The sequence below is a fragment of the Juglans regia genome, chromosome 2, assembly GCF_001411555.2.
Source record: "Juglans regia cultivar Chandler chromosome 2, Walnut 2.0, whole genome shotgun sequence".
In the NCBI taxonomy this organism is placed as follows: Eukaryota; Viridiplantae; Streptophyta; class Magnoliopsida; order Fagales; family Juglandaceae; genus Juglans; species Juglans regia.
This window is the reverse complement of record NC_049902.1, coordinates 32007989-32033906: the sequence shown is the minus strand read 5'-3', so window position 1 is coordinate 32033906 and position 25918 is coordinate 32007989. Positions and strand designations below refer to the sequence as shown.

The window sequence follows — 25918 nt, the reverse complement described above, 5'->3', positions numbered from 1 at the left end:
TAACTGTATTATGCATACACAAAATTAGATCCAAATACCCTCAAATTTTACTATTTAACCTAGAGATTATAAACATGTTCTCTGCAGAATGAACAGATCCTAATAACAAATTTTGAAAAAATGAAAACTTTTGGAAGAGATAATTTCTAAATTACCTTATAGGATTATTCAATTCGTGGGCCAACCATTAGGTCAATTTATATGTACTGGACCTCGCTGATGAGGAAGCTCATGCATTTCAAATTTTCAACTCTTTGCCATCTTAGCCATGGACATCCTTTGGTTCATTAGAAATCAGGTCATCCATAATTCTATAACCCCAACCATAGATCTGTATCTTTCCGAAGTCCACAATACCCTGCAAAGACCATAAACAAGCCTGGAGGTCTAAACAACATCAGGAAGAGGCGCTCTCAATGCATGGACATATTTCTAAAGGTTTCCATTTTTTATCTTTTGATGTGGCTATCCGAAATAATGGTAGGTAGTATAGCAGCTCTACTTGCCATTCAAGAAGCACAAAACAGAAACATGAAAAAGCTCTACATCCAAGGTTATTCCAAGCAAGTAGTACAAGCAACTACCAATGCAAAGTAATTAATCTGGCTGGACAATGCATTCCATCATCAGATACATCAAGCACATTCTTAACAGTTTTGATGAGTGGCAAATGACGAAAGTTCATCGATCAAAAAATTGATGTGCACATAATATTGTGCAATGGGCTGCTTCCAATCATCTCTATAGAAGCATACTCCTTATTAATAGTCCACAATATTTATTAAATTTTCATAGTAGGAAGGACCCTCCCTTATTTTCTATTTAATTCATTTGTAACTCTCTAAAAGACTAAATTTTAGATCAATTTCCTGGGAGCTTGGGCTGGCTGGGCGTTGTGCTTTGCACCTTGGGCTTGCTGGGCTGCACGCCTCAAGCCCGTGTAGAGGCCCTTCCTATCAATAAATCATTAAAACCCCTTTCTTGACATAAGAGTGCTTCGGACCCTTGTCCTATATGGACCCAATTTATTATAACCAACCTTTCCTTAAATTCTCTTTTTCCAAAATAACTCATGACTTTCAAAATAAATTTTAAAAATAATTTAATAATAAATATAATATATATTATTTTAAAAATATTTTCAACAATAAAGAAAAATGATCTGCTTCCTTTGGGGCTAGGATCAATATAGGGAAGGGAAAAGAAGACCAAGAGAGTGGCTCAATCATTTTCATCTCTTTGGGATTGATTGTAGAGAGCATAGTGATAATGAAGATCTTGTATTTAATTACTTTTAAGTGGATTTTACACTCATGACGTAAGTCTCAATGTCGAATCACATATATATTTGTCTTTATTTTCAATCATTTATCATTAAGCATTAATTACAAATACACCGCCACAAAATACCACATAAAAAAAATCAAAAAAAAAAATCAAAAATCATCCAACCTTATTATTGAAGTCAAAAAATGGATAAACAAGTTTCATTGATAGTTTCTTTTGAGATTTTTCGTAAATCCAAACTTTCTTTTTATACATGTTATTTTTTTTTAACAAAAGTGAGAATTATCAGTAAATTTAGAAGTAAGGTCCTCCTCGTAGGACCAAATATCAAGAGTTTCTCTCTCCAGGCAATTTCCTCCTAACTAAAATCCAAAGATCTAATCTTCTTGTCTACTGTTTTTTAGTTTTTATTGTGTTTTTCATCTATAGCAAGGAGAAGCGCTGATCTACTGCTTTCTAGCCCCCCACGACCACCACACGCCCCACTACATGACTCCCTTGTTGCCAATACTTCAAACAGTCGAAGCAAAATAACGAATGGAGTGGCGTGTGATTCACACACGCAGTTCAACTCGCACGTGAGATCCACGTGCTGCCCCATCGAGGAGCACCTGCTGCCACCATGGGCGGCATCCTCAGGGCCAACAACCTCGGATGCTTTAGATCCGACCAACTTTCACTTTTCTAGAGTGGCGTGTGGCCTTCATGCACCTCCATAGTCCCTAGCGCTCATCCTCTAGCAATTCGACACATCTACCGTTTGTTATTTTCCTATGTTTTTACTTTTCCTAAGCAATGATCGTAGGAAAGAGGTAGTGGAAGTCTCCTACATTCAATCCGGACCAACAAAATACAATACAACTCACTTCACTGCGATTCTTAGTCATAGTATTACAACCCTTTATTTGAACTATATCAAAATCGCTTCAAGCAGCTTCCCCTTGTGAGAAATGGGTGGGGGTCAAGTCTTTTGACTCTAGATCCCTATTTTTTTTTCTTGTGCTGTGTATTTGTTGGTTTAAGATGAATGTAGGGACCTAACACACTGTTGACTATTGTATATTGTAACTATTAAATATATTTATAATACGTTTGCTTAAAAAAAATCCTTATAGAAAAAAAAAAGAGTCAGACTACCGCCCAACAATGATCGATGGGTGTGCCGCTTAGTACAAATTTGTATTTTTATTTATTTATATTTTTTAACATATTTAAATATTTAAAAAAAATAAAAAAAATACATCAATATATTAAAAACCATTTTTTTAATAATTAAATAAAAAAAATTAAATATATGATAGGACACAAACTTAAACTACATACTAGCATAATAGCATTGTCTAAAAAAAAATTACCATCACGAGTACGTACGCGCCAACGAGCTGACGGCAGGTACCAGAGCATCAGTTGGATCGCCTCCAAAGCTAAAATGCACGTGAAATAGCATAGGGTCTATCGCCTGCTCGTACTAAACGAGATGAACTGGCCCTCGTTATTTGAGAAATCCGCACCTGAAATTCTAATGCAAAACCTATCATTGCTCTTTGCCAAGTCCCAAAAAACCGGTATCGGAAGATCCAATGACGACTCTGCTACTTGAATTAATGCCGGCGCTCGTGCCCAACATCCCCTCCCTTTCTTTCCTGATCTCTATCTATATATATTTGTGCATGGGGTTGAACTGACACAAAACACTAGCACTTAATTCTTCTGCAAACATGGAGAACAAGTGTGGGGTGTTGCTAAAAATGGTCGTCATTTCTTTTCTTAGTCTCTTTTTCATGCTTCATCTCTCTCCAACTATGGCTCAAGAAGAATCTCTAAAGACCATCGAGATAGATGAAAATCAAAGCAGCTTACCGACATACATCGTTCACGTTAAAAGGCCAGAGGGTAGAATTACGTTGCAATCAGAAGAGTTGGATAGCTGGTACGAATCTTTCTTGCCTTCCACCAGCGAAAGCTCGAACGAGCAACCACGCATGGTGTATTCGTTCCGAAATGTGGTCACCGGTTTTGCAGCAAAATTGACAGAAGAGGAAGTGAAAGCCATGGAGAAGATGGATGGTTTCATTTCAGCACGGCCAGAAAGGATTCTGTCCTTACATACAACTCACACTCCTGCCTTCTTGGGGTTGCACCAGGGGTTGGGAGTTTGGAAAGATTCGAATTTGGGGAAGGGTGCTATAATTGGAGTTTTGGACACTGGGATACTGCCGGATCATCCTTCGTTTAGTGATGAAGGAGTGCCTTCTCCCCCTGCTAAATGGAAAGGCAAGTGTGAATTCAATGCGGCGGCGTGCAATAACAAACTAATTGGCGCAAGAAGTTTCCAAAATGGAAGAAAAGTGGCTATACCGCCATTTGACGACGCAGGGCATGGCACCCACACAGCCAGCACTGCAGCGGGAAATTTTGTTAAAGGTGCGAACGTTTTTGGGAGTGCTAATGGTATTGCGGTTGGCATGGCGCCCTTTGCTCACTTGGCAATCTACAAAGTATGTTCCGCAGGCGGAGGTTGTGCTGAGAGTGACATATTGGCTGCGATGGACACTGCCGTTGAGGATGGTGTGGATGTGCTTTCCCTCTCTCTTGGTGGAGGCTCTTCTCCTTTCCATGCCGACGGGATTGCATTGGGTGCATTTGGTGCGATCCAAAAAGGAATTTTTGTAAGCTGTTCTGCTGGGAATGGCGGTCCCTTTTATGGTTCTTTATCGAACGAGGCCCCATGGATTCTCACAGTTGGAGCGAGCACCATTGACAGAAGCTTTAGGGCAACAGCAAAACTTGGAAACGGGGATCAATATGATGGCGAATCCCTACTCCAGCCTAAAGATTTCGATTCAACATTATTGCCTCTTGTTTATGCAGGCGCAAATGGTAACATGTCATCTGCTTTCTGTGCCCCCGGATCCTTGAATGACATTGATGTGAGAAGAAAAGTAGTGTTGTGTAAGAGAGGAGGGGGGATTGGAAGAACTGAAAAAGGCCAAGTAGTTGCACTTGCTGGTGGAGCCGCCATGATTCTCATGGACCTAGAGATCAATGGCTTTACTACCTCAGCTGATCCTCACGTACTTCCTGCAACATTGGTGAACTATGCTGCGGGTTTGAAAATCCTAGCCTACATAAACTCAACCTCTGCACCAACAGCCACAATCTTGTTTAAAGGAACTGTAATTGGAGGCTCATCTGCTCCCAGTGTTGCTTCCTTTTCTTCCAGAGGCCCAAGCGAAGAAAGCCCTGGAATCTTGAAACCAGACATCATTGGACCCGGCGTAAACATTCTAGCTGCATGGCCAGTTCCTGTGGACAATAACACGTATTCAAAATCAACATTTAACGTCATTTCCGGCACCTCAATGTCTTGCCCTCACCTCAGTGGCATTGCAGCTTTGCTCAAGAGCTCCCACCCCAGCTGGTCACCTGCTGCCATCAAGTCAGCAATCATGACCACCGCTGATGTGCTAAACCTTGGAGGAAAGCCAATTTTCGACCAAAGGCTTCTTCCTGCTGACATCTTTGCCACCGGTGCAGGCCATGTTAACCCAACAAAAGCAAACAACCCGGGGCTTGTTTACGACACCAAACCGGAGGATTATATTCCATATTTATGCGGTTTGAACTACACTGACATACAGGTAGAGCTCATTGTGCAACGCGCGGTGAACTGCTCGCAAGTAGAAATCATAGCGGAAGCAGAGTTAAACTATCCTTCATTTTCAATCGTACTGGGATCTAGCACTCAGGATTACACGCGGACGGTGACAAACGTTGGCCTGGCTAATTCCACTTATACTCTGGATCTTCTTGTACCTCAAGGGATCGGTATGAGTGTAAATCCTAACAAGCTTACATTCACAAAGGCGAACCAGAAGGTGACTTATTCAGTGGAATTCATCCCACAAAGTGGCAGCATCGGCAAGCCATTTTCTCAGGGATACCTGAGATGGGTTTCTGATCGTTACTCAGTTACAAGCCCAATAACTATCATTTTTAAATGATCATCGGAGCCTCAATATCTTGGAGCACAAGAAGTTGGCAATAAGAGTGATGGGTGAAGGAACAAATAACAAATAAATTTCCGCTCTGAGGGGTGTCATGCATTAACATCCTTCAAGTTCTAATCATTTCAAACTCCGCAACCACCTTACCGGCCCATTGTTTCTCGAGATGTAACCCATATATATCAATCTTTGTCATTTTTGTTTTGGTCAATCGTTTCCCATATCATTGTGATTGTGTGATGTCAAACCATCCTTCTGAATTCTAGAACACACCGTCTTTTCCTGTATATGTAGAATAAACTAGTTTACCGTTAAGAAGACGGAGTGATTCGGTATCTTAAACTTTTCTACTAAAAAGTCATCATTGTCTGAATTATTATGGTCTGCCGATCATAAAAACTCAGATAATAATGACTTTTAGTAGAAGTTCTAAGAAACCGAATGATCAGTTAGTATATATTCATGACATTGAATTAGAGCACTAATAAGGGAATTTATTAATCTGTTCCACCTAAAGCACTTATGGATGTGGAACCCATTCGAGGACCTTGGCAGCTGTATAGGCGGTGCTTTGGGAGAAGACAGTACAGAGCGAGAGAGAGGGTCATCTTTCCTGTTTCGTTAACGTTGGGGTGTTCCAAATTTTGGCACCGGCAGCGCCGCTCACCAGATTTTATAAGAGTAAACATATCGTGGCTTGATGAGAGACGTTATATTTACGATTTAACGTTTTACATTATGTCACGTTAATTTGTAACTTCAGTTTTATAAAATCTTTATATATAGACCAACTTTCTTTCACTTTTTGGTAGATCTTCGAAACTATTCAAAGTAATGAAATAAAAAGACTCAGCGCTTTATAAAATTAAAATACTAACCGGTGAATAGATATGAAAATTCTGCAAACCCAAGATTGCTAATTCTAGCTGTTGCCTACTTTTACCAAGTGGCAATTGCATAATCTTCAGTCTTTATGATCATGTTGTTGTTCTTATTCTCATGAAAACAGCTTAGACAAACATGTTACTCTTATTTGAGCAGAGAGCTACTTTAAGAATGGTGACTTTGGCCAAGTCCAACACTTAACTCAGTTTGAATACATAAATCATCTCATCTCATCATTACAACTTTCTCAAATTCCAATACAAAAATATATATAATAAATAATTTAATTTTTTTAAATTTTTAAATAAAAATAATATTAAAAAATATATTCTAACAATATTTTATTCAACTACTATTCAAAACATCTCATCTCATCTAAACTGTCTATCCAAACCCAACATAAAATGGATTTAAATAGAGTAGTGCTACTATGCCCCATCAATTTGCCCACTTGGTGTACTCCTAGTGCAAATTGCACTTTTTTTTATACTTTTTATTTTGAAATATTTTTTAAACATGTTTAAACATTTTTAAAAATAAAAAATATATATCAATACACTAATTTTTTTAAAAATACAAAAATGTCAATACACTAATAATCATTTCTTTAATCATTAAGCAACAAAAATTTTAAATACATGAACGATCAAAATGAGGAGACATACTAACATTAATAGGCTTTAAATAAACACATCATAGACTCACGAAAAGGTACGATCAAAAGGCTAATGTTTGATTACCCAGTACTGAGCACTCAACCAGGTTTACGTGCATATAAAGAAAATCAATAATTTCGGAGAAGATACTTTCAAATGAAGAAGGGACATCCGTTAGCATGCATATATAGGGACCTTTCTCTCGAGGACTCGATCAAACCATGGATTTCGAGCCCTTGAAGCTGTTGAGTGGTCTCCTTCTCTTTGTGCGATTATGATCTCGGTCTCTTCATTTGTGTGAGTTGGATCTAATTTGACTATTCGTTTGATGGTGAAAATAGTTGATCTGGCCGGCGTGATTGTTTGGCTCTCAAAAAAGTATTTTAGGGCTAATTATTATACCATGTGAACGGTTCAAGTGCCACACCTGCCCACCGTATAAGGGTGGGTGCAGACGAGATGTACATGCATGCAGTAGGCGCGCGCGCGGGCGAAGCCGGAGAGTGATGCTTAAGTTGCATTAATCTAAATACTAATTATTCTCTTTCGAAAAAGAAAATCTCAAGGCTGAGGCATTGTGAAATATTATACTATAGTGGAAAAAGGCTTCCCATCCCATGTATAATCTTTCTTATGCTTGTCATTACTTTGCTGCAAACGGCATATTGCAGCAAATGATTTCACAACCTGGCCCGATCAAATCATGATTAATTACACATCAATCCTGGACTTCGTTTTCAACTCGCCGAATTACATGCAGCCACTGTTTATGTTGTCCATTACGACTGAGTCAGCCTGCTATTTTAAGAAAAGACAAGCTCGGGCAAAAAAAATGAAAGCTCCGTAGGACAATGAGTATCCTCTAAACAAATACAGCTGCCGTCTTCAGGATAATAGGAATCACTAAAGTAAATTCCCTACGTGCCGGACCATATCACATAGCTCCAACGGCAATGTTTTTATTCCGGAACAGGCTTATGCGGAAATGCCGACCCCTCTCACTCTACTATTCTCTTATATAAATCAGTATGGAAACCACTTGAACTCACAAAAATCTCTTACCTCTCCTCACTTTCATGCAGAAAGGTGTATTGTCACAAAACATGGCAGCTATACCTTTCGTTTCTCTTCTTTTCGTGTTTAACTTCTACTACGAGTTTGCTTTCGGAAGTGCACTTTCATCTGTCACCAAAAGTTCCGAGATGACAAATTTACAAACTTACATTGTCCATGTAAAGCAACCAGAGGGTAGAGCTTTTTCCCAGTTAGAAGATCAGGAGAGCTGGTACCATTCTTTTATGCCAAATACCGTCGCAAGTAATTCGGATGAGCAGCCACGCATGCTGTATTCATACCAGAATGTTATCCGGGGTTTTGCAGCGAGACTGACCCAGGAAGAAGTGAGAGCTATGGAGGAGAAGGACGGTTTTGTGTCAGCCCGTCCTGAGAGGATGTTACGTCTACAAACAACACATACACCAAGCTTCTTAGGGTTGCACCAGCAAACGGGATTCTGGAAAGAATCAAACTTTGGAAAGGGGGTGATTATTGGGGTATTGGACGGTGGAATTTTGCCTTCTCATCCTTCGTTTAGTGATGCAGGAATGCAGCCACCTCCAGCCAAATGGAAAGGGAGGTGTGAGTTCAACGTTACAGACTGTAACAACAAACTCATTGGTGCAAGAACATTCAATGTTGCAGCCAAAGCCATGAAAGGAAAAGATGAGCCACCAATCGATGTAGACGGGCACGGTACCCACACTGCAAGCACTGCTGCTGGCGGTTTTGTAAAGAATGCCGATGTGCTAGGAAATGCCAGGGGCACAGCGGTTGGAATGGCCCCTTATGCCCACTTGGCAATTTACAAAGTGTGCTTTGGAGATATATTGGATGATTGTCCCGAGAGCGATATACTGGCTGGGCTTGATGCAGCTGTTGGAGATGGCGTCGATGTGGTCTCACTCTCCCTGGGGTCAGACTCTGTTCCATTTTTCGAGGACAGTGTTGCAATCGGCTCATTTGCAGCGATCCAAAAAGGAATATTTGTAAGCTGTTCAGCCGGGAATGCTGGCCCTTTCAACAGCACGTTATCTAATGAAGCCCCGTGGATACTCACAGTCGGAGCAAGCAACATTGACAGAAGCATTGTGTCGACAGCAAAGCTGGGAAATAGAGAAGAACTCGATGGTGAATCCCTCTTCCAGCCTGGTGACTTCCCCTCAACTCCATTGCCTCTTGTTTATGCTGGCGTTAATGATAAACCAGAGTCTGCACTATGTGGTGAGGGATCCTTGAAAGATATCAATGTCAAAGGCAAAGTAGTTTTATGCGAGCGAGGAGGGGGGATAGGAAGAATCGCTAAGGGAGAGGAAGTTAAAAATGCAGGGGGTGCCGCCATGATTCTCATGAATGAAGAAACTGATGGCTTTAGTACCTCAGCTGATGCTCATGTTCTTCCCGCAACACATGTCAGCTTTGCTGCTGGACTAAAGATCAAAGCCTACATAAACTCTACAGAAACTCCTACAGCATCTATCTTATTCAAAGGAACTCTCATTGGAAGCTCAGTATCCCCATTCGTTGCTTCTTTCTCTTCAAGAGGCCCCAACCTAGCAAGCCCAGGCATTCTGAAACCAGACATTATCGGACCAGGTGTGAGCATTCTAGCAGCCTGGCCCTTCTCTCTTGACGATGATACAAAATCAAAACTCAATTTCAACATCATGTCTGGCACATCAATGGCATGCCCTCATCTTAGCGGCATTGCAGCTTTGCTCAAGAGCTCACATCCTCATTGGTCACCAGCTGCTATTAAATCTGCTATAATGACTTCTGCTGATACACAAAATCTTGAAGGCAAACCAATTTTTGATCAAACACTTCAGCCTGCAGATGTCTTTGCCATAGGTGCAGGCCATGTCAATCCATCAAGAGCAAATGAACCAGGATTAATCTATGATATTCAACCAGACGATTATATACCATATCTATGTGGTCTGGGATACAAAGACCAGGAGGTTGGAATCCTTGTGCACAGACCAATAAAGTGCTCAGACGTATCAAGTATCCCTGAAGGAGAGCTAAACTACCCTTCATTTTCTGTTACACTGGGATCGTCTCAGACATTTACCAGGACTGTGACAAATGTTGGCGAGGCAACATCATCTTTTGCAGTCACTGTGGTTGCACCAGAAGGAGTTCATGTGAGTGTCAAGCCCAATAAGCTCTACTTCTCACGGGTGAACCAGAAAGTGAAATATTCAGTAACATTCAGCCGCACAGTGCCAGATACCAAAATGGGTGAATATGGGCAAGGTTTTATAAAATGGGATTCTGCCAAACACTGCGTTAGAAGCCCAATTTCTGTTAGGTTTGAGTAGTGCATGTAGAGATTGTATGCAAGCAATGTCTTGTATTGTCATCATCAAAAAATCCCGGTACTGTGTGATTAAGCATCTGTGCCATCATATTTGTACTGGTTGTATTTAATAATTATCATAGATCGTTTGAATATGATCATCGAAAAAACTGAACTCTACTTCCATAGTTAGCAAATGAGCATAAAGAAGAATTTCCAGTGGATGATGTACGGGACTTAATAATTCTACAGTGAAAAAAAAATATTACTGCCAGATGAAAAAGAATCCTACAATCAGGAGAACAGGAGAAGAATGTTGCATAAGATAGGCGGAGAAGACGATAGCACTAGAACCTACAAGAGATGTCAGCTTAATACAGTGCAAAACAACCTGAAATACATAGGTCCAACATAATTTATTTCTCCTAATATCCACTTGCAGTTACAGTGGATTATTGTGTTATGGGGTGGTACTCCCAATGGCCCTATAAAACTTGGTGATAGAAACTCAGAAACTTGGTTTTCACATTGATTTCTACCGTTCTGATCACAATATTCAGATGTTTCACTAATGGTCTGGCTAGCATGCAAAATGACCTTTTGTGGAAAGCCAGTCATACAATCAGGTCCAAAGAGGCCAATTAGTAAGGCATAGAAGGAAACATACTGAATATATAAACAGCTTCACTACTATTAAAAGCAAAACCTGATAACTTGGTAATTAAAAACCAAAACCTGTTTTTGATCTATTGTAATGATGATGATAAAAAAAAAAAAAAAAAAGGTCACAGGCATCGTAGGAATAATATCTGAAGCATCTGACCTTCAACTATGGTGTACTCAGAAAAGCCACTCTAATAGCATAAATTCAGCACACAAGGAGAGGGGAATACGGCGGTAACAGTTTCTAATCCTTGATCACACAGTTTCTACAAAATTTAATGCTTCAGGATAGAGAGATCAATTGCATTGCTTGTCATCGCATCAGCCAAAACCAGGAGGCACATCAGGGTCCTCATCACTACCATCACATCGCTGCGTCTGCTCCAATTCTGCAGGAAAGCCAGGTGGCACACCAAGATCAACGTATTCTGGCTCCAAGACAACCTTTGGGTGGTGTGTATCTTCCTCCTGTGCTTCAACAGGTTCTCTTTTGTGAGGCATTGGAGGCTGAAGCTCCTGTCTGTGTTGCTCCTCATTCTTGTTGTTCTGATGGTTATTGAGGAGAGAAAACCCTGGAGGTTCTTTTGGCTCACTATCAGAAAAGATGTCATCAGCTTCACTAGCTGAGGCTGCAATGGAACGGTTATTTTCAGCTTCCTTCTGCTTTGGCATCATGCCATGGGTGGATGATTCACCCTCTTCTTTCCATTTTGGGTTTAATAATTTGTTATAAACAGATTGTACAGTTTCTGTAATTTCACTTTTCATGCCATCACCTGATCTAATTGTTTCCCACAAACCATCAGATATCCGGCTCATTACTTTATTCCTGAAACAGCATAATGGGTCATCAGATTTCATTTGAGTCTTTTACTATATATCCTTATTGTCCCTGTCCCAAAATAACAACCCAATTAAAGAGTTTTATCAGAAAGCGCATTAATTAGAACCGTAGATTCAATCCTCAAAATTATTAACGTGGTTTGTAAGAATTGTTTTTGGTGAGGAAAATAACAATTAAAAACCAAAAAAAAAAATTTGAGAAAAATTAGAAACTTACCCAACGTCATCATATATGGCATCAGATAATTGTCTGGGTTTCATATTCTCAGCACCTGCACGATTAAGTGCTGCTGACTGCTTCACTGTCAAAATAATCTCATTCCGCAACTCCTCCTGCGTTTACTCTCTCCTTGGTCAGCATTACAGACACTGGAAAAGGGGTTTTAAAAATTAAAAGGAACATAACATACACACACACACATCAATTGAAAAAGACGAGCTGAGCTATCTTCCCATCCACGAAAACAATTCGATATGCTTCAAAAAACCATATGCCAACCAACGAGACTTTAAAATTTTCATTTGTACATTCTTTTCAGGATATGTTAGAATCAAAGCAACGAAGCCTACTGAGATTTGAACGCAGAGACTCCCCAGCTATTCGATTTTGGTTCAGAAGTTGAATATATTTACATGTTCTTCGCTTTGAAATTAGATAAATTCCGTGAAAAATGGACGAAATTGAGATTTCAATGTAACCTTGAATCAGAGATTCAGAATAGGGATAATTTCAGCTTAATTTTCTCAAATATAAAGCAAACTCGAATTCATACAGAAAAAAAAATTAACAAGAAAATAAATCTTCCTCCTCTTCAAACACTCCAACGGATTAAAAACCAACTGCTTTCAAGAAAAATTTTCGGCATTGTTTCGTCTTTAATCACTCTAATCTATCCAATTTTCTAAGCAGGACGGAAGAGATATTTTATTTTCCTTTAAAATAAAGAAAATTGCTTCCAAGCTTCAAATTTGCAGGAACAGAAAAAGATGAAGATAATGAGAAGGAGGAGACTGACGTTGTCCCTGAGCTTGCGAATGATTTTGAGGCGGAGTTTGTCGAAGTCGCCGTCGTCCTTGAGTTTCGCTATGACCTCATCTTTGCCAATGATCGTGGGACTGATCTCCATCGCTTCCTCTGCGTCAGAGAGAGAGAGTGCTTCAAAAGGGGAAATCTTCACAATCACACCGCGAAGGCGCGAGTAGGTCAGTATTAAACAGCCATTGTACCACTTAATAATAATTTTAACAATTAGAATAATAAAATATTTATCCTTTCTACACCTTTTTATTTCTTTATAAAAATTCAAGTTTTCGTATTATAATATTAAAAAATATGGGGAGCTGCTATTTATCTTTAAATTATTTTTTATAAATATTTTATTCTAACAAATAAAACAAATTCTTCTTCTAATTATCTACATTTTCTTTTATATTCATATTTGACAATTTGTTATAGTTTTAAATAATAATTTAAATAATTACAAAAATGTAAAAAAAAATTAAATTTACAAATATTATCGTACCCGCAAAACAGTAATTTAAATTTTTGTTTAAAATATTCCTTAGAGAGTAATAATTTAAAATATAAGAAAAAATATAAAATAGTGAGAGTTAAGTTTGTAAATAGAAGTGAGAGAAAAAAATAATAAATAAACAATAGAAAAATATTATTTTAATAAAATAAAAAAATAATATGAAATGAGATTTATGAGATTTTTGAAAGATGAGTAAAATTTAGGAAAAAGTTTTAAGAAGCATGTCTTTTAGCCAAATTTTAAGAAAATTTATTGAGAATCCAATGTAAATGCTCTTACAAAACTACTGTTATGTCAATTTATATTAGACTTCAATTTCATAGGATACTGTCAATTGATTATAATAATCAAGTGTTAGCACTCTAAATTTATAAAAATTATATTCTCAAATCATCTTGATGGATATCACATTTTATAAAATATCAAATTTTATTATTTAAATTATATGTCTGGTATTATCTAAATTTATTTTCTATTTCCCTAGTCTAAATAAAACCTAGTCATACTACGTAATGTTAATATGGCTATAAATGAATCAGTTTATACGATTGCTCGTCCAATACTCACTCGGTTAAACTTAAAGAAAAAAAAAAAAAAAACTCCATCCTGAAAGCAGAAACCCGCCCGTGACACATACTTGATTAAACTCGACTTGACTCATTTAAGAATCGTTAAGACTTGCTCGTTCATGCCCGACTAAGCTTGTTAGCTCAATTTGATTAGAGCTCGTCCATACATCATTGAATATATATATATATATATAAGTTATTTATATATATTAGTATTCTTATTAACATACATATATATGCTTCTATACATATTAAATTTAATAACATAAGCATAATTACCTTTATAATTAAATATTTAATATGTAACCCAATTACTTATGCCTAGTCATTTATACTTATATATTGAATATAGTTCATAATTATATGTTAGTTAATTAAGTACTTAAGTATTTAGTTATAGTATATATTTTATAATGTATAATAGTTATTATATAGGACTTGGTAGTTTCATTATATACTACAATGTATAACCATATAAGAAATGTATTCATAAAAATGTTTATAGTTAAATATAAGGTTTACATATTAATTATAAAAATTTCATTAGATTTAATATTTTGATTTGTAAATCGTTATTTTTAATCATTAAATTTATTTAAAATAAAAAATATATATATATATAAGAGTACAAATAAAACTTGAATAATAACTCGACTCAATTCAATTCAAGCTCGTGTTTAATCAGCTCGAACTGGACTCAACTTGAAGAGTTCTCAACTCAAACTGAATTATTTGAATCTAGCCCGACTAAATATTCCAAAAACTCAACTTAGCTCGGATCGATTATAGCCCTTCACTAATGTACATACAATCAGATTCTCTCTATTTCCCCACCCCAAAACTTGCTAATTTTGGTCCCTTTTTTTTCTTCCTTTGAAAATTCGTCAGTTAATTTTTTTTAGGAGCATCTGTCAGAATTATTTGATCGGTTGCCTCTTCTGATAGAATTCTTAAACTAATAATCAAATCTAACCAACTACCACCTATCAGGAGGAAGCAAATCAAAGGATGTAAGGCCAATGCTGCATCAATTTATGTACAAGTTGGCAACATTCCCCAGTTGAGTCCGGTATTGAGATTTTGATGCTATGGTACAATTGTGTACAACGTAACAAGATATTGAGTCCCGGGGATAAGAATAAATAACTTCAATCGGTCATTGCTTAGCAGGAAATTGCGAAACTCCTGAAAACAGCAACACCATCCCAAGAAAGAAACAAAAAGAACCTCTTTTCCCATATCAAGGGAACTATAATTTTTGGGACGAACAATGAGTCCTCTTTCGCCGGTCAGCTTTAGAGCCCGAATTCCTGCAGAACATTTCGTCAGGTAAAACAAATAGAAATTTGTGATGTTACAGGTCGGGTTTTCATAAATAAACTCACAGATTTTCATCCTGATTTTTGCTTCTTGATGATTCCTGCATTTTCCCAGATGGTCCAGCCACCTGTCAAAGACGGTAACGGCTCAGTTTAGGAGTGTATTTGAACACAAAGATGCTCCACCCACCTGTCCTGCATCTTCCTAGATTTCTAAATATTGTCACAACAATAGAATGAGTCAAGAAAACTTTTTCATGCGATTGAAACAACTCCAGTGGCCATTATCTAGTCCCTGCTCACATCGTGAATTATAAATGGGCCTCAACAGATCTCTTTGTTTTATAATCAGATGGTGGGTGGACTGTCACTGATCAGATCTATTGGTTTAAAAATCACATGGCAGGTGGACTGATCATAAGCAAAGGCTTAGTTGATCACTAGTGGCGTGATACTTATCCACAATAATCATCAAAATCCTCCAAAACCGAAACAAAGAAGGGCATAAGTTACAAATTGGGACACTGAGATTATCCACAATTATAATAGCGGGGACAAAGTCTGCAGGTCAAGATGATATATTGTGCTCAAAATATGCATCATTTCACAAAAGATACAATAGTCTAAAAATAAAACAAAATGAACACCTACTTAGAAAGATGAGAAAAAAATGAGTGAAATGTTATTGGATAAGCATACTGACAGGGAGGCATAATTGTGTACTGCTTCTGCTACGCTCCAGATATTCTTCATAAGACTGCCATAACAAACAAGGAAAACAAAATAAAAAAATTCCATTCTTAATAGCTCAGACAGCAGTATGCCAGTCTGGCTTCATTAATAGCCTAGTCCCAATTCACAAAGATGTTAAAAGAGATACGAAGTGCAACATAAGAAACAGAGTTAACAAAGGGATTTATCCTTTTTCCTTCTAGTGAAAATAAAGCCATTATTTGAGGGAGAGACCCTTCTCCAAAAAAGACCTTGACCATCAAACTTCACAAGGAAAAACAATCAACAAGTTCATGATGACTTCTTCAATCATTTTTTTTTTGGTGTGAGGGAGGAGCTGGTGGGAGAGGGACAGAAAAAGAGAGGGTTACTTAAGACTTTATAATTTCGTAGTCATAGAGAAAATCATTCCATAAAATTGGAAGGAAATGTTCACATAAAAGATAGCCTTGAGATGTTCAATAAAAATGCATGTGTGTGTGTGTGTGAGAGAGAGAGAGAGAGAGAGAGAGATTGGTGATGCCAAACAGAACAAAGAAACTAAACTAGGACACTAATACCAGTTCAAGAAGATCATCCTCAGTCAGGGTACAAGCAAATGGGCTTTCTGCATACAAACCCCAAACATCAAAATGAGGAGACATATCCATTTCCGCTTGTGAATTAGAAATTTCTCCGCTATTGCAAGAACGTTTCATCCTTTCAACTTTTGATGCACCAGCAGTGATTGAAAGATTTCTAGGAAAAGTAACCCCTGTAGAAATCTGGTTTGCTAAATGAAATCTATTCGCCTCAGCCTGATGTGGATACAGAGGCAAAGGATAAAGAATGGGTGTTCTTGACCATGACATATGCATTGGAGGCACATTATACTCTTCATCCCCTAAAGAACATGGAGACTCTACACAAAGCCTTTTTGAAGGAAGATCACTCCTGTAAAGACTGCTCCAGCATAAAGCAATAATAAGCAATAAGTTATTGATTAGGAATTGGTCAGAAGTCTTTTTTATTTTTCTCAACATAGCATGTCGACCATTCAGCTTCTTGAGAGACATACCTACTTGGAGAGTCATCCACATCACTCTTTCCATCAAGGAGCTCACAAAGCGCTTCTCCAATATCTAGAGATAACTCCTAGAGAGAATACATGACTCAAAAGTCATTTTCTTAAACTGGATTTAATGTATAAACCCTCCCTTCCAACCAGCCCACCCCCCCACCCCCTGAAAAAAAATACAGAAAAAGAAGGAAAAAGAAAGCACTTAATAAAAAGGACACCTGGCAATCCCTGCTAATTTTGACAGGTTTGTATTCATTCAATGGATTCTTGAGATGAAGAGTCTTTTGAAAAGGTAAATCATTTAAACACAGCCATTTGACTTTAAAGCTGCGCCCCCACGGATTGCCTTTGCTACTTCCTTGACTCCAAACGTTGTCTCGCCTCCACCCAACAGAAGACATCATTTGCGCATATCCTTGGAAGAAACCACTCATGTTTACACTAAATATAAGAATTACTTTACCAGAGTTCTGCAATAAAACCATATGCTTTGTATATAAAGCAAAAATAATTGCGAAAGCAGAGCAAGAAATTAGAGTAAGAGGGATCTTACATGAAAGGCTTCTTCTAGAATAGGTTCGTTCATGACTTGGGTAGCCCAAATTCCTTTCTCAATTGACAGTTGGATATTATGATGGTTCAAACTCTTAATGATGAAGTATCTCGTATTGTACAATTTACCCTTTCTGTCAGTAGTGGAAATTCCCAGTGGATAATAAGAGTTCCCTGCCTTATCTGCCCTTGATGGATAGCTAACCTCATTAGCTTTGTAACTAGAGCTCTCTGACATAAAAATTTCAGATTAGTCCTATATTAAACATTCATATTTCAATGAGAATTACAAGAGGATTAAATACACTAGGATTAACTTGCATCAATTATTACCAGGGTCATCTGAATTTCCCATGTCTTGTTTCCATTCAGTTACTGATGAATCAACAACAGATGCATTTTCTTTTGCAGTATCAGAAGACATGTCCCTACAGATGAATCAACTACCACGTTATGAAGCATCTGTATATCGAAGATACAGCTGGATGGTAGAAAAGTCAAAACTAAGGTATCTGGTGAAGAAACAAATAGCAATATTATCTACGTTAAATGATACAGAGCATCAGAATTCTATAGAATGTTTTACTGAATCCCGAGGACAACAACTGAGTGCAAAACAAAGATAAGCAATACCAAGAATTGGTAATAATTCACAAGAATAAATGAAGATATATAAGAAATGTCAAATCACCTTCCAAACCTAGTAGAAGCTACAATGGCACAACTGCCATTTTTACAGGAACTACATAAGCATTCTTCTAATGATTCCTTTAGCAATTGATAATAAATGCTAGCAACTTATGAACCAACTATTAGTACTCTCACCACTACTATCACAAAGGCAAGAAGTTCAAAACTCCCAAGTAATAACTCAACTACAGAACACCAAGGGAAGGAGGATTCAAGGCTTCGGCGAGCACTTAATCTTTGTGATAAATCTACCACAACCTACTCTATACAGAGCTTCCCATTCACCAAAAAAATTATGCACCAAATTTATTAAAAATTCTTGCAAAATCCCTTGAATATGTTGGATGACACATATTCTAGAAGCACAACTTAGCATTGCTCACAAATAACAACCATCAAAGCAGATAATTTTTTTTTTATAGGTCCATCAAAGCAAATAAATAGGAAATGCATATATTAAAAAGAAGTTCAACAAATAGATTCAAGCACAAAACTGAAACTAATAGAGAACAAAACCATTACATCACTACATCTTGTTGTACTATTTACAAATACCAGCTCTCCATTAACAGTCTCCAGAGTTTGACTGCCTTAGGCATTGGCAAAGCGTTGGCAAGGGCCCAATTCAAACTAAACCACTTATAAGTGGCTCAAAATGTGTAAAACATCACCCATCACCTCTTGAACCTACGCCAACCTCCCACCATGCATTAAAACAGATAGTCCTGATTGGTGGCCATAGCTTTTCAGTCGCAAGTAATAAAGGCGAAAAATTATGCTTAGCCCTTTCCCACTAATCCATCAACGTCTGATAATTAATTGTAATCATCCAATGACTTGTAAAACTTCTGCAAGAGCCTAATCTATAATTTATCCACACCCTACAATATGCTACACTATGCCATTTAATCCACACCCTCTCTAGCATAGTAATCAATTATACCAATTCTTTTTTCAAGAACGCCACAATTCAAACACCACGCATATTTCATAAAATAATATTACGAAGATCAGACTCCCTTCCGCTTATGAAATATATCATAGAGGTCGGTCAGGAGAATTTTTTTCCCACTTTTCCCCTAGTAAGAAGGTTTTATTCTGAATCAGAATTTGCTTCATAAAATTCAAGCCAATACAACGAAAACCCACTTCACCCTTAAGCCTCTCTAACAGCCGAGTAATTTTCATCCATTACAGTGTGTCAGTCTCCTAAACACAAAAGTAATTATCGTAAAATCCGCAAGAACTGAAAGAAAACGGTTGAATTGAATCAGGCTCGATCAATTCTCTGAGAATATTTAACGATAAATCCAAATTAAATTAGTTATAAAGATCTTTTCTCTTTTACCATTGTTTCTATTCATCCAAAGAGATGTTATGATAAAAATTAAATTGCACGTGCATACAAAAAAAGCAAGAAGATCGAAAGCGAAACAAAAAGTCAAAGGGAAGTAAAGCACACCTCTTAAGAAAAAGAGAAAGAGGTTGAGTAAGTGACTGAGTGAGTGAAAGAACAGAGCAGTAGCTCGCGAACTCGGTCAGCTTCTGCAACTTCCGAGCCCTAATTATTTTTTCTTCTTCTACTCTCTATCTAAAATTCTAAATTCAAATTTTTTTTTTTTCCCTTAAAATGTTTATGCTAGGGTAATCCAAGGGGTATGAGGGATGAGTACGTGGATGGTTACGATCATTTTCTGGATGGAGAAGGTACCACAACGTATCGTCACGGCCACTCATTGGAAGAGGATTTTTCTTTAATTATTATTATTTCTTTGCGAAGAAGGATTTAAATTCACTGAGCTAGGAAGGACTTGAGGCCTTTACGTTCATCTGAATGTCACTCACCGAAAAGGTTTCAACGCCTTTACATCATATATCATTTACCTAATTTATAAAATTTAATTTTTAAATTAAATTATACCACATAAATAATATATAATAGAAAAAATATTTAAATTAAATTATTATTTAAAATAATTGAGCGTACATAATTCCTAACTAGATTAATGGAATATAATATTTTGCCATTAAGCTTTAATTGTATTTATTTTTATGTCCTGATTGTATTTTCTTATTTATCAGTAGCCTATTTAACTATAAATAGACCTTACATTGAATAGAGATACTTGAATTACAGTTTTCTACACTGATCGAACGACACAATATCTTTCATGTTTCTTTAGATTTTTTTTTTTAATAACTTGTAACGAAAGAGATAAAATACATAAAATAAATCTTATAGCGTGGGCTTTATGGTATTGAGTAATGTTAGATATAGTTATGAGTTGTGCAAATATCGTGCATTCCTTTTAAAAAATAAAAAAAATTTACTATTAAAAAATTAATTTTTTCAAATACATCTCATAACTGCAAACGGACCTATTTATCATTTGGTCACGTTTGGATTAAGAAGTGATTTCAACTCAACTCATCTTATCTCATCTCATATAATCATTACGATTTTCTTAAATTTTTACACAAAATATAATAAATAATTCAATTTTTTCAAATCTCAAAATAATAATAATATTAAAAAATAATATTTTAATAATATTTTATTCAATTTTTAACTTTCATTTTAATTTATCTCATCTCAACCCTCAATTCAAACATGAACTCAAGGAAATACTGCATAATATGCTACATTCCAGATGGGCGTTAGTTGACGCAGCATGTTTAATTTGTAGTCGGTGGTTGAAGTTTCTCCGTCGCACGCTGCATCTATATTGCCTGACGACTTTCACTCTATATATTGGCTGAAGACTGAAGTTGGACCCCAAGATCCGTATGTAGCACTTTCTATGAGGATTTGCACATTTTGGACCAACCATCATAATTTAACCTGATCTTGTTCCCCTGCAGGAATGAACAATATCCTTACATAATTAAGGAGACTGCGAGCATATCTCCTGAGCTAGCAAGTAGAAACATGATCGAGAGGAAGAGACACGGCCTTGTCGTCTTCTGCCCTTTGAATAATCCAATTTGAAATGACTGATCACTTCCCAATTGAAGGAAGGATTGCTTATCATAATATTCATATTCCCATTTGGTTATCAAGATCTTCTTGATACTGTTGGGAACTCTAATAAATCTTGAATGTCGAACAAAAAAGGTGGGTTCACTATTATTGAGTAATATCATAGCAGTCAAACTCACTGGACCTGCAGCTAAGAGGAAGAAGGAGCTCTAGTGATGTTCAGGGTCACTCCGATGCCAAAGTTAGTAGAGAATGGTTGAATGATGAAGAAATCTAAGTAAGTTGAAAATAGTAGACGAGTTCATAGAGCCTTCCCTTAGGGACATTCGTTATTTATACCTGGCTTGGACCTGACTGTCGAGGGAGATCGTGGGATGTACCTGCTACCACCCTCTTGTCATGGCAGTGTGTCAGGTCGTGGTTGAGCCGTCCTATGGTACCTTTAGCAACACGTTGTTGCCTGCTGAGTTTCCTGACACGCATTGAATGCGGCGTGTCTCTAACCCTACATGCCCACAATCAGACATGCCCAACCGCCTACCCCAGGCGGCAATTGTCCGCTACGTACTCTATTGCAAGGCTTGTCAGCCCACCGAGGTCCTAGGCAATCACTGCCCAATGGTGGGCTCCTTGACCGAGCCAAGCTTGAAGCCAAGGCCTTTCCGAACGAGCAGCGTGGTCGTGGGATCGGTACGCAGCTTCTTGACTTGGCCTCCTGGCCTCCTTTGGGTCTCCGTCTGAGGGGCCTAAGGTCTTTGCAGCTTGGTCTTTTTGGGCTTGGGCCACTCTCCAGAGGGCCCCCACTCACAACTACAATCCTACACCTCAGCAAATCAAATGGTTACAATTTTTAGATATACCTAGATGGATGTCGCTCCACGTGGCTCTCTAGATGGATGTGTAACTACCATAAATGATGTACTCATGGCCTCCAAGCATGTCGACATAGTTTCCTACACATGTTTGTGGGGAAGAACTCTCAGCCACCAAACATACAGTACGTTGAACAAACTTCAATTTGCTTAGAAGACAAAGACAAAAACAAAAACTAGAAAAAAGGCTTCGAATTGAAGCATCTGGTGAGGTCATTTGTCACATGCAGCACCATGCCCTCATGAGAATTATAAAAGTCTTGGCACCTCAGGCTCATGCTCAAATAAATATATACCCATCAAAATTTCTACTTAGGAAATGTGGCAACACATAGACTTGCCAATATGCTTGAAATGTTGAAAGTTTAGAGATGTGGTGGGATTATATTCCAAACTTTATTTCTCAAGCTACATAACTTGATAAATGTCTATAATGTTTCTTATCAATGATAATTTGCTTTCCTATAAAAAAATAAAATAAATAAGCCTCAAGCATTAAGAATGTGATGGTGTTTCTTTTCCACAACAGAATTTTGTTGTGGAGTTTCAACACATATATGTTGATGAATAACTCCTTTTGAATTGAGAAATGGAGAGATATAAAACTCTGAACCATGATCAATACAAATTTTCTTTATTTTTGCATGGAACTGAGTTTTGACCATCTTGAGAAAGTTTTGAATAAGAATTTAGACTTCAGATTTATACTTAAAGAGATAAACCCAAGTAGCCTGAGCACTATCATCAACAATTGTTAAAAAAAATCTATAACCTTCAACGGTAGGAATGGAAAAAGGTTTCCAAACATCACAGTGCACAAGATCAAATGACAAAGCAGACAAATGATTATTACTAGGAAATGGTGAATTTTTTTGTTTGGCTAAAAGACAAACTGTAGATGGATTATTAGAAAGAACAAATCAAGTACAACCTTATTCAAGAAAAGCATCCTTGAAACTGAGAGATGACCTAACCTATTATGCCCAGGTTTAAACAATGAACACTTGGAAGAGGTAAAACAAACAGTTGGCAAATAAACATTATTAAAACTATAAAGTTTATTATGAGAAAGTGGAAGCAATGTCAATAGAAAAGGACAAGAAGAGCCTGGTTGCTGCATGATGTAAAGTCCTCCATGTTGTCTACCCAATCCAATTAGTTTCGAGTTGGTCAGGTCTTGGATAAGGCAAAAGTCAGAGGAAAACAGAAAACAACAAGTGAGCGATTTAGTGAGCTTGCTTATAGAAATTAATTTGAAGGTAAACGATGGTACACAAAGAACATCATGGAGAATAAGATGTTCAGAAATACAAATAGTGACAATATGTGTTACAAAAACAGATTAGCCATTAGGAAGTTTGACAGAAGTGTCTACAACAGAAGTAATGGATGTAAAAAAATTAACTGAGGGCACCATGTGATCTATTGCCCCCGTATCAAGAACCAAACAATGTATGTTTGGGAGAGGAAAAAATAGAATGAGAATTAGTGTACCAGTCATGAGGGAAAAAAATACCAGATAAGGGATATGAAGATGAAGCTACATCATTAACAGTGTGATTTGAATCATCAGAACTTTTATGGGAATGGAGCATAGCCAAAAGTTGTTAATATAGAGCCTCAGTCAAGGAAAGAAGAGATGCAACAGAGGTACGGTTGTGTTACTCGAAGGCTAGAAATTAATTCCGACAATAAAAAAAAATACATTAGACTATAATTTTGTTTATTGATACATGACCAAATATCTCCTAATTGGCTTAATTGACGAAGTTTCAAGTTCTATAGACATTGAAGTCAGATGATGACTTAATTATCTAGCTGAATTGAGTCCACTAATTTCAAGCAAAATAATTGAAATCTATACTAAATCGGTAGAATTGTTGCATGTTACAAATTGTAATTAATTAGTGAAGCTTCATACATTATGTGTTCTGTAGAGACAGAGTGCATGCGTGCAAAATTAAAGATGGATCATAGTTTGAGACTAATGCTGTAAAAAGAAAACAGAGAACTGGATTGGATTGGTTGGTTTGGTCCGATTATGGACCGGTTTGATCCGGGACCTGTTCCTCCATTTTAAAAATCGGTCAAAATTGATCCTGTTCCTATTTTAGGTTTTTCGGCACCGGACCGGTTCGTATATATATTTTTTAATTAATTTTTAATATTATATATAATATATAATTATATATGAAATAATGTTATATTATAATTTATAACATAAAATTTAAATTTTAAACATGAATATTTGTTTGATCAAATGTTTAAAATATAAAGTATATATATTTATTACATTTTATGGTCTAATAAATTCTCAAAATATTCTTTTTGATAAATACACTAGTAATAATAATACTAAAATCGGACCAAACCGGACCGAAAAGGATAAAATCGAAAGTACCGGTTTATGAGGGTAACCGGTGCAGTATCGATTATTGAAAATACAAAATCGGTGTAAACCGGTTAGATCCCAAAATTTGTCGCATCAATCTCTATACGTAAGTTATAGATGCTAGAATTAATCTTTGTACGTAAGTCAGAGATGGCATTACGAATCTTCATACACACTATATCAATCACCTCTGATGTCTGTGCGCGGATCTCTACATGCACTATATATGCAATCTCATCACGAGTAACAGTGAGTGATGCTTCGGTTTGCGTGGATGTCTCACCGGCCGATACTCCACAATCTATCGGGTGTGCATCTTCCTGAGTATCAACCGGCTCTGAAATAGGAGCATGAAGACGAAATCTCGAGTGTCTCGTGCTTCGTGACAGGGTGGAGGTCCAATCAACTCTCAGACACACTCAGCAATATCTAACAAGATCCCAACATGTGGCAGAGATCGTGTGATCAGGATTACAAAGGACAATATATTCTTCATAATATAGGAAGCATCTGATCAAATTCTAGTATATATATATATATATATATATATAACTCACTAGGTCGATAGGCACCCCAAGACTGATTCGTATCATAAATTTCGTCAGATCCATACCAACTTATGTCTTGTGCTACCAATGATCAATGTTGTTAGCGATGATTAAGTTCATGATCTTGAAGAAACCAAATAAACCATCATGTTTGATACTCTTCGTCCCAACTAGGGTTGTAAATAAGCCGAATTCGAGTGAGCATGGGATGTCTAAGCTCGGCTCGTTCACAAGATGAGCGAGCTTGGGCTCGGCTCGTTAATAAGTCGAGCCTAAGGTTTAGATCGAGCTCAGCTCGAATCTCAGTTTGCTAACGAGCTTAGTCGAGTTCAGCTAAGCTCGGCACGAGATTAGAACCTCTTTTTTAAAAAAATAAATAATAAAAAACTTAAATAAATACATACATGAAATAACAAATTAAATACAATTTTACATCATGAAGCCTTCAAGAGTCTTTTCTGGCTATGGTTTGACATCCTAATGGAACAAGTGAATCAAAAAATACTTTACAAAAACAAATTATGGAACTTAGTACATTAAACTTCAGAACAAAAAAATGTGGAGTAAACTCAAAAAAGTCCTCAGTCTTCATGAATGGACCCAGAAATCTTGACACCAACCAGCTGCCCAGCATACATTAATACACTAAAAAAATTAAGCTTATTTTTAATCACTTGCATGATTACTCAAGTACCTTTAACTTAGTAATATTGTCAATAGATGTTTGACAGGAATGCAAAACTTAATTTTCCTCAACAATCAATGTTATATCTCTAACACAATTACATAATGCAATTATACAAGAAATCAGAGAAATAAAATAAACCATTAGGGATTCAGGTATAACAATAGGCAAGCCGCAAGTTACAAACCAGGTACAATAAACATAGCAACTTAACATGACACAAGAAGATAAATCAGCAGGCAGCAGTAGGCATACACTAATAGACTAAAAAAATTAAGCTTAGTT

General features: G+C 37.0%; 4 protein-coding genes across 4 annotated transcripts; 2 read left to right on the top strand and 2 right to left on the bottom strand.

The window, feature by feature from the left end:
• The first annotated feature begins 3005 nt into the window (after positions 1-3005).
• On the top strand, positions 3006-5291 carry LOC109010579 (subtilisin-like protease 3). The gene has a single exon (XM_018991458.2). It carries the CDS (start codon positions 3006-3008, stop codon positions 5289-5291), a length of 2286 nt encoding a protein of 761 aa, XP_018847003.1.
• A 2588-nt stretch (positions 5292-7879) lies between these two features.
• On the top strand, positions 7880-10215 carry LOC109010575 (subtilisin-like protease 4). Its single transcript, XM_018991446.2, has one exon. It carries the CDS (start codon positions 7912-7914, stop codon positions 10213-10215), a length of 2304 nt encoding a protein of 767 aa, XP_018846991.2. The 5' UTR covers positions 7880-7911.
• A 781-nt stretch (positions 10216-10996) lies between these two features.
• Positions 10997-12901, bottom strand: LOC109010776. Its single transcript, XM_018991692.2, has 3 exons — positions 12716-12901; positions 11917-12032; positions 10997-11685 (listed from the first exon to the last, which is right to left on the bottom strand). Exons 1-3 carry the CDS (start codon positions 12824-12826, stop codon positions 11178-11180), a joined length of 735 nt encoding a protein of 244 aa, XP_018847237.2. The 5' UTR covers positions 12827-12901; the 3' UTR covers positions 10997-11177.
• A 1896-nt stretch (positions 12902-14797) lies between these two features.
• LOC109010754 (YTH domain-containing protein 1-like) lies at positions 14798-19826 on the bottom strand. The gene is made up of 9 exons (XM_018991669.2): positions 19619-19826; positions 17800-17894; positions 17468-17697; positions 17133-17384; positions 16912-16988; positions 16415-16796; positions 15826-15879; positions 15189-15250; positions 14798-15113 (listed from the first exon to the last, which is right to left on the bottom strand). The coding sequence occupies exons 2-9, from the start codon at positions 17888-17890 to the stop codon at positions 15053-15055; spliced, it is 1209 nt and encodes a 402-aa protein (XP_018847214.2). The 5' UTR covers positions 17891-17894; positions 19619-19826; the 3' UTR covers positions 14798-15052.
• Between the last annotated feature and the right edge of the window lie 6092 nt (positions 19827-25918).

What these genes read in the sequence shown, in the direction of transcription:
- LOC109010579 (XM_018991458.2), top strand. Translation starts at nt 3,006, where the DNA reads ATGGAGAACAAGTGTGGGGTGTTGCTAAAAATGGTCGTCATTTCTTTT.
- LOC109010575 (XM_018991446.2), top strand. Translation starts at nt 7,912, where the DNA reads ATGCAGAAAGGTGTATTGTCACAAAACATGGCAGCTATACCTTTCGTT.
- LOC109010776 (XM_018991692.2), bottom strand. Translation starts at nt 12,826, where the DNA reads ATGGAGATCAGTCCCACGATCATTGGCAAAGATGAGGTCATAGCGAAA. An exon ending in TTCGCAAGCTCAGGGACAAC is followed by an intron (nt 12,033 to 12,715) that starts GTCAGTCTCCTC and finishes GAGTAAACGCAG; the next exon opens with GAGGAGTTGCGGAATGAGAT. An exon ending in GCCATATATGATGACGTTGG is followed by an intron (nt 11,686 to 11,916) that starts GTAAGTTTCTAA and finishes ATGCTGTTTCAG; the next exon opens with GAATAAAGTAATGAGCCGGA.
- LOC109010754 (XM_018991669.2), bottom strand. Translation starts at nt 17,890, where the DNA reads ATGTCTTCTGATACTGCAAAAGAAAATGCATCTGTTGTTGATTCATCA. An exon ending in TTCTAGAAGAAGCCTTTCAT is followed by an intron (nt 17,385 to 17,467) that starts GTAAGATCCCTC and finishes GTTTTATTGCAG; the next exon opens with AACTCTGGTAAAGTAATTCT. An exon ending in AGGATGATCTTCTTGAACTG is followed by an intron (nt 15,880 to 16,414) that starts GTATTAGTGTCC and finishes TTGTTATGGCAG; the next exon opens with TCTTATGAAGAATATCTGGA.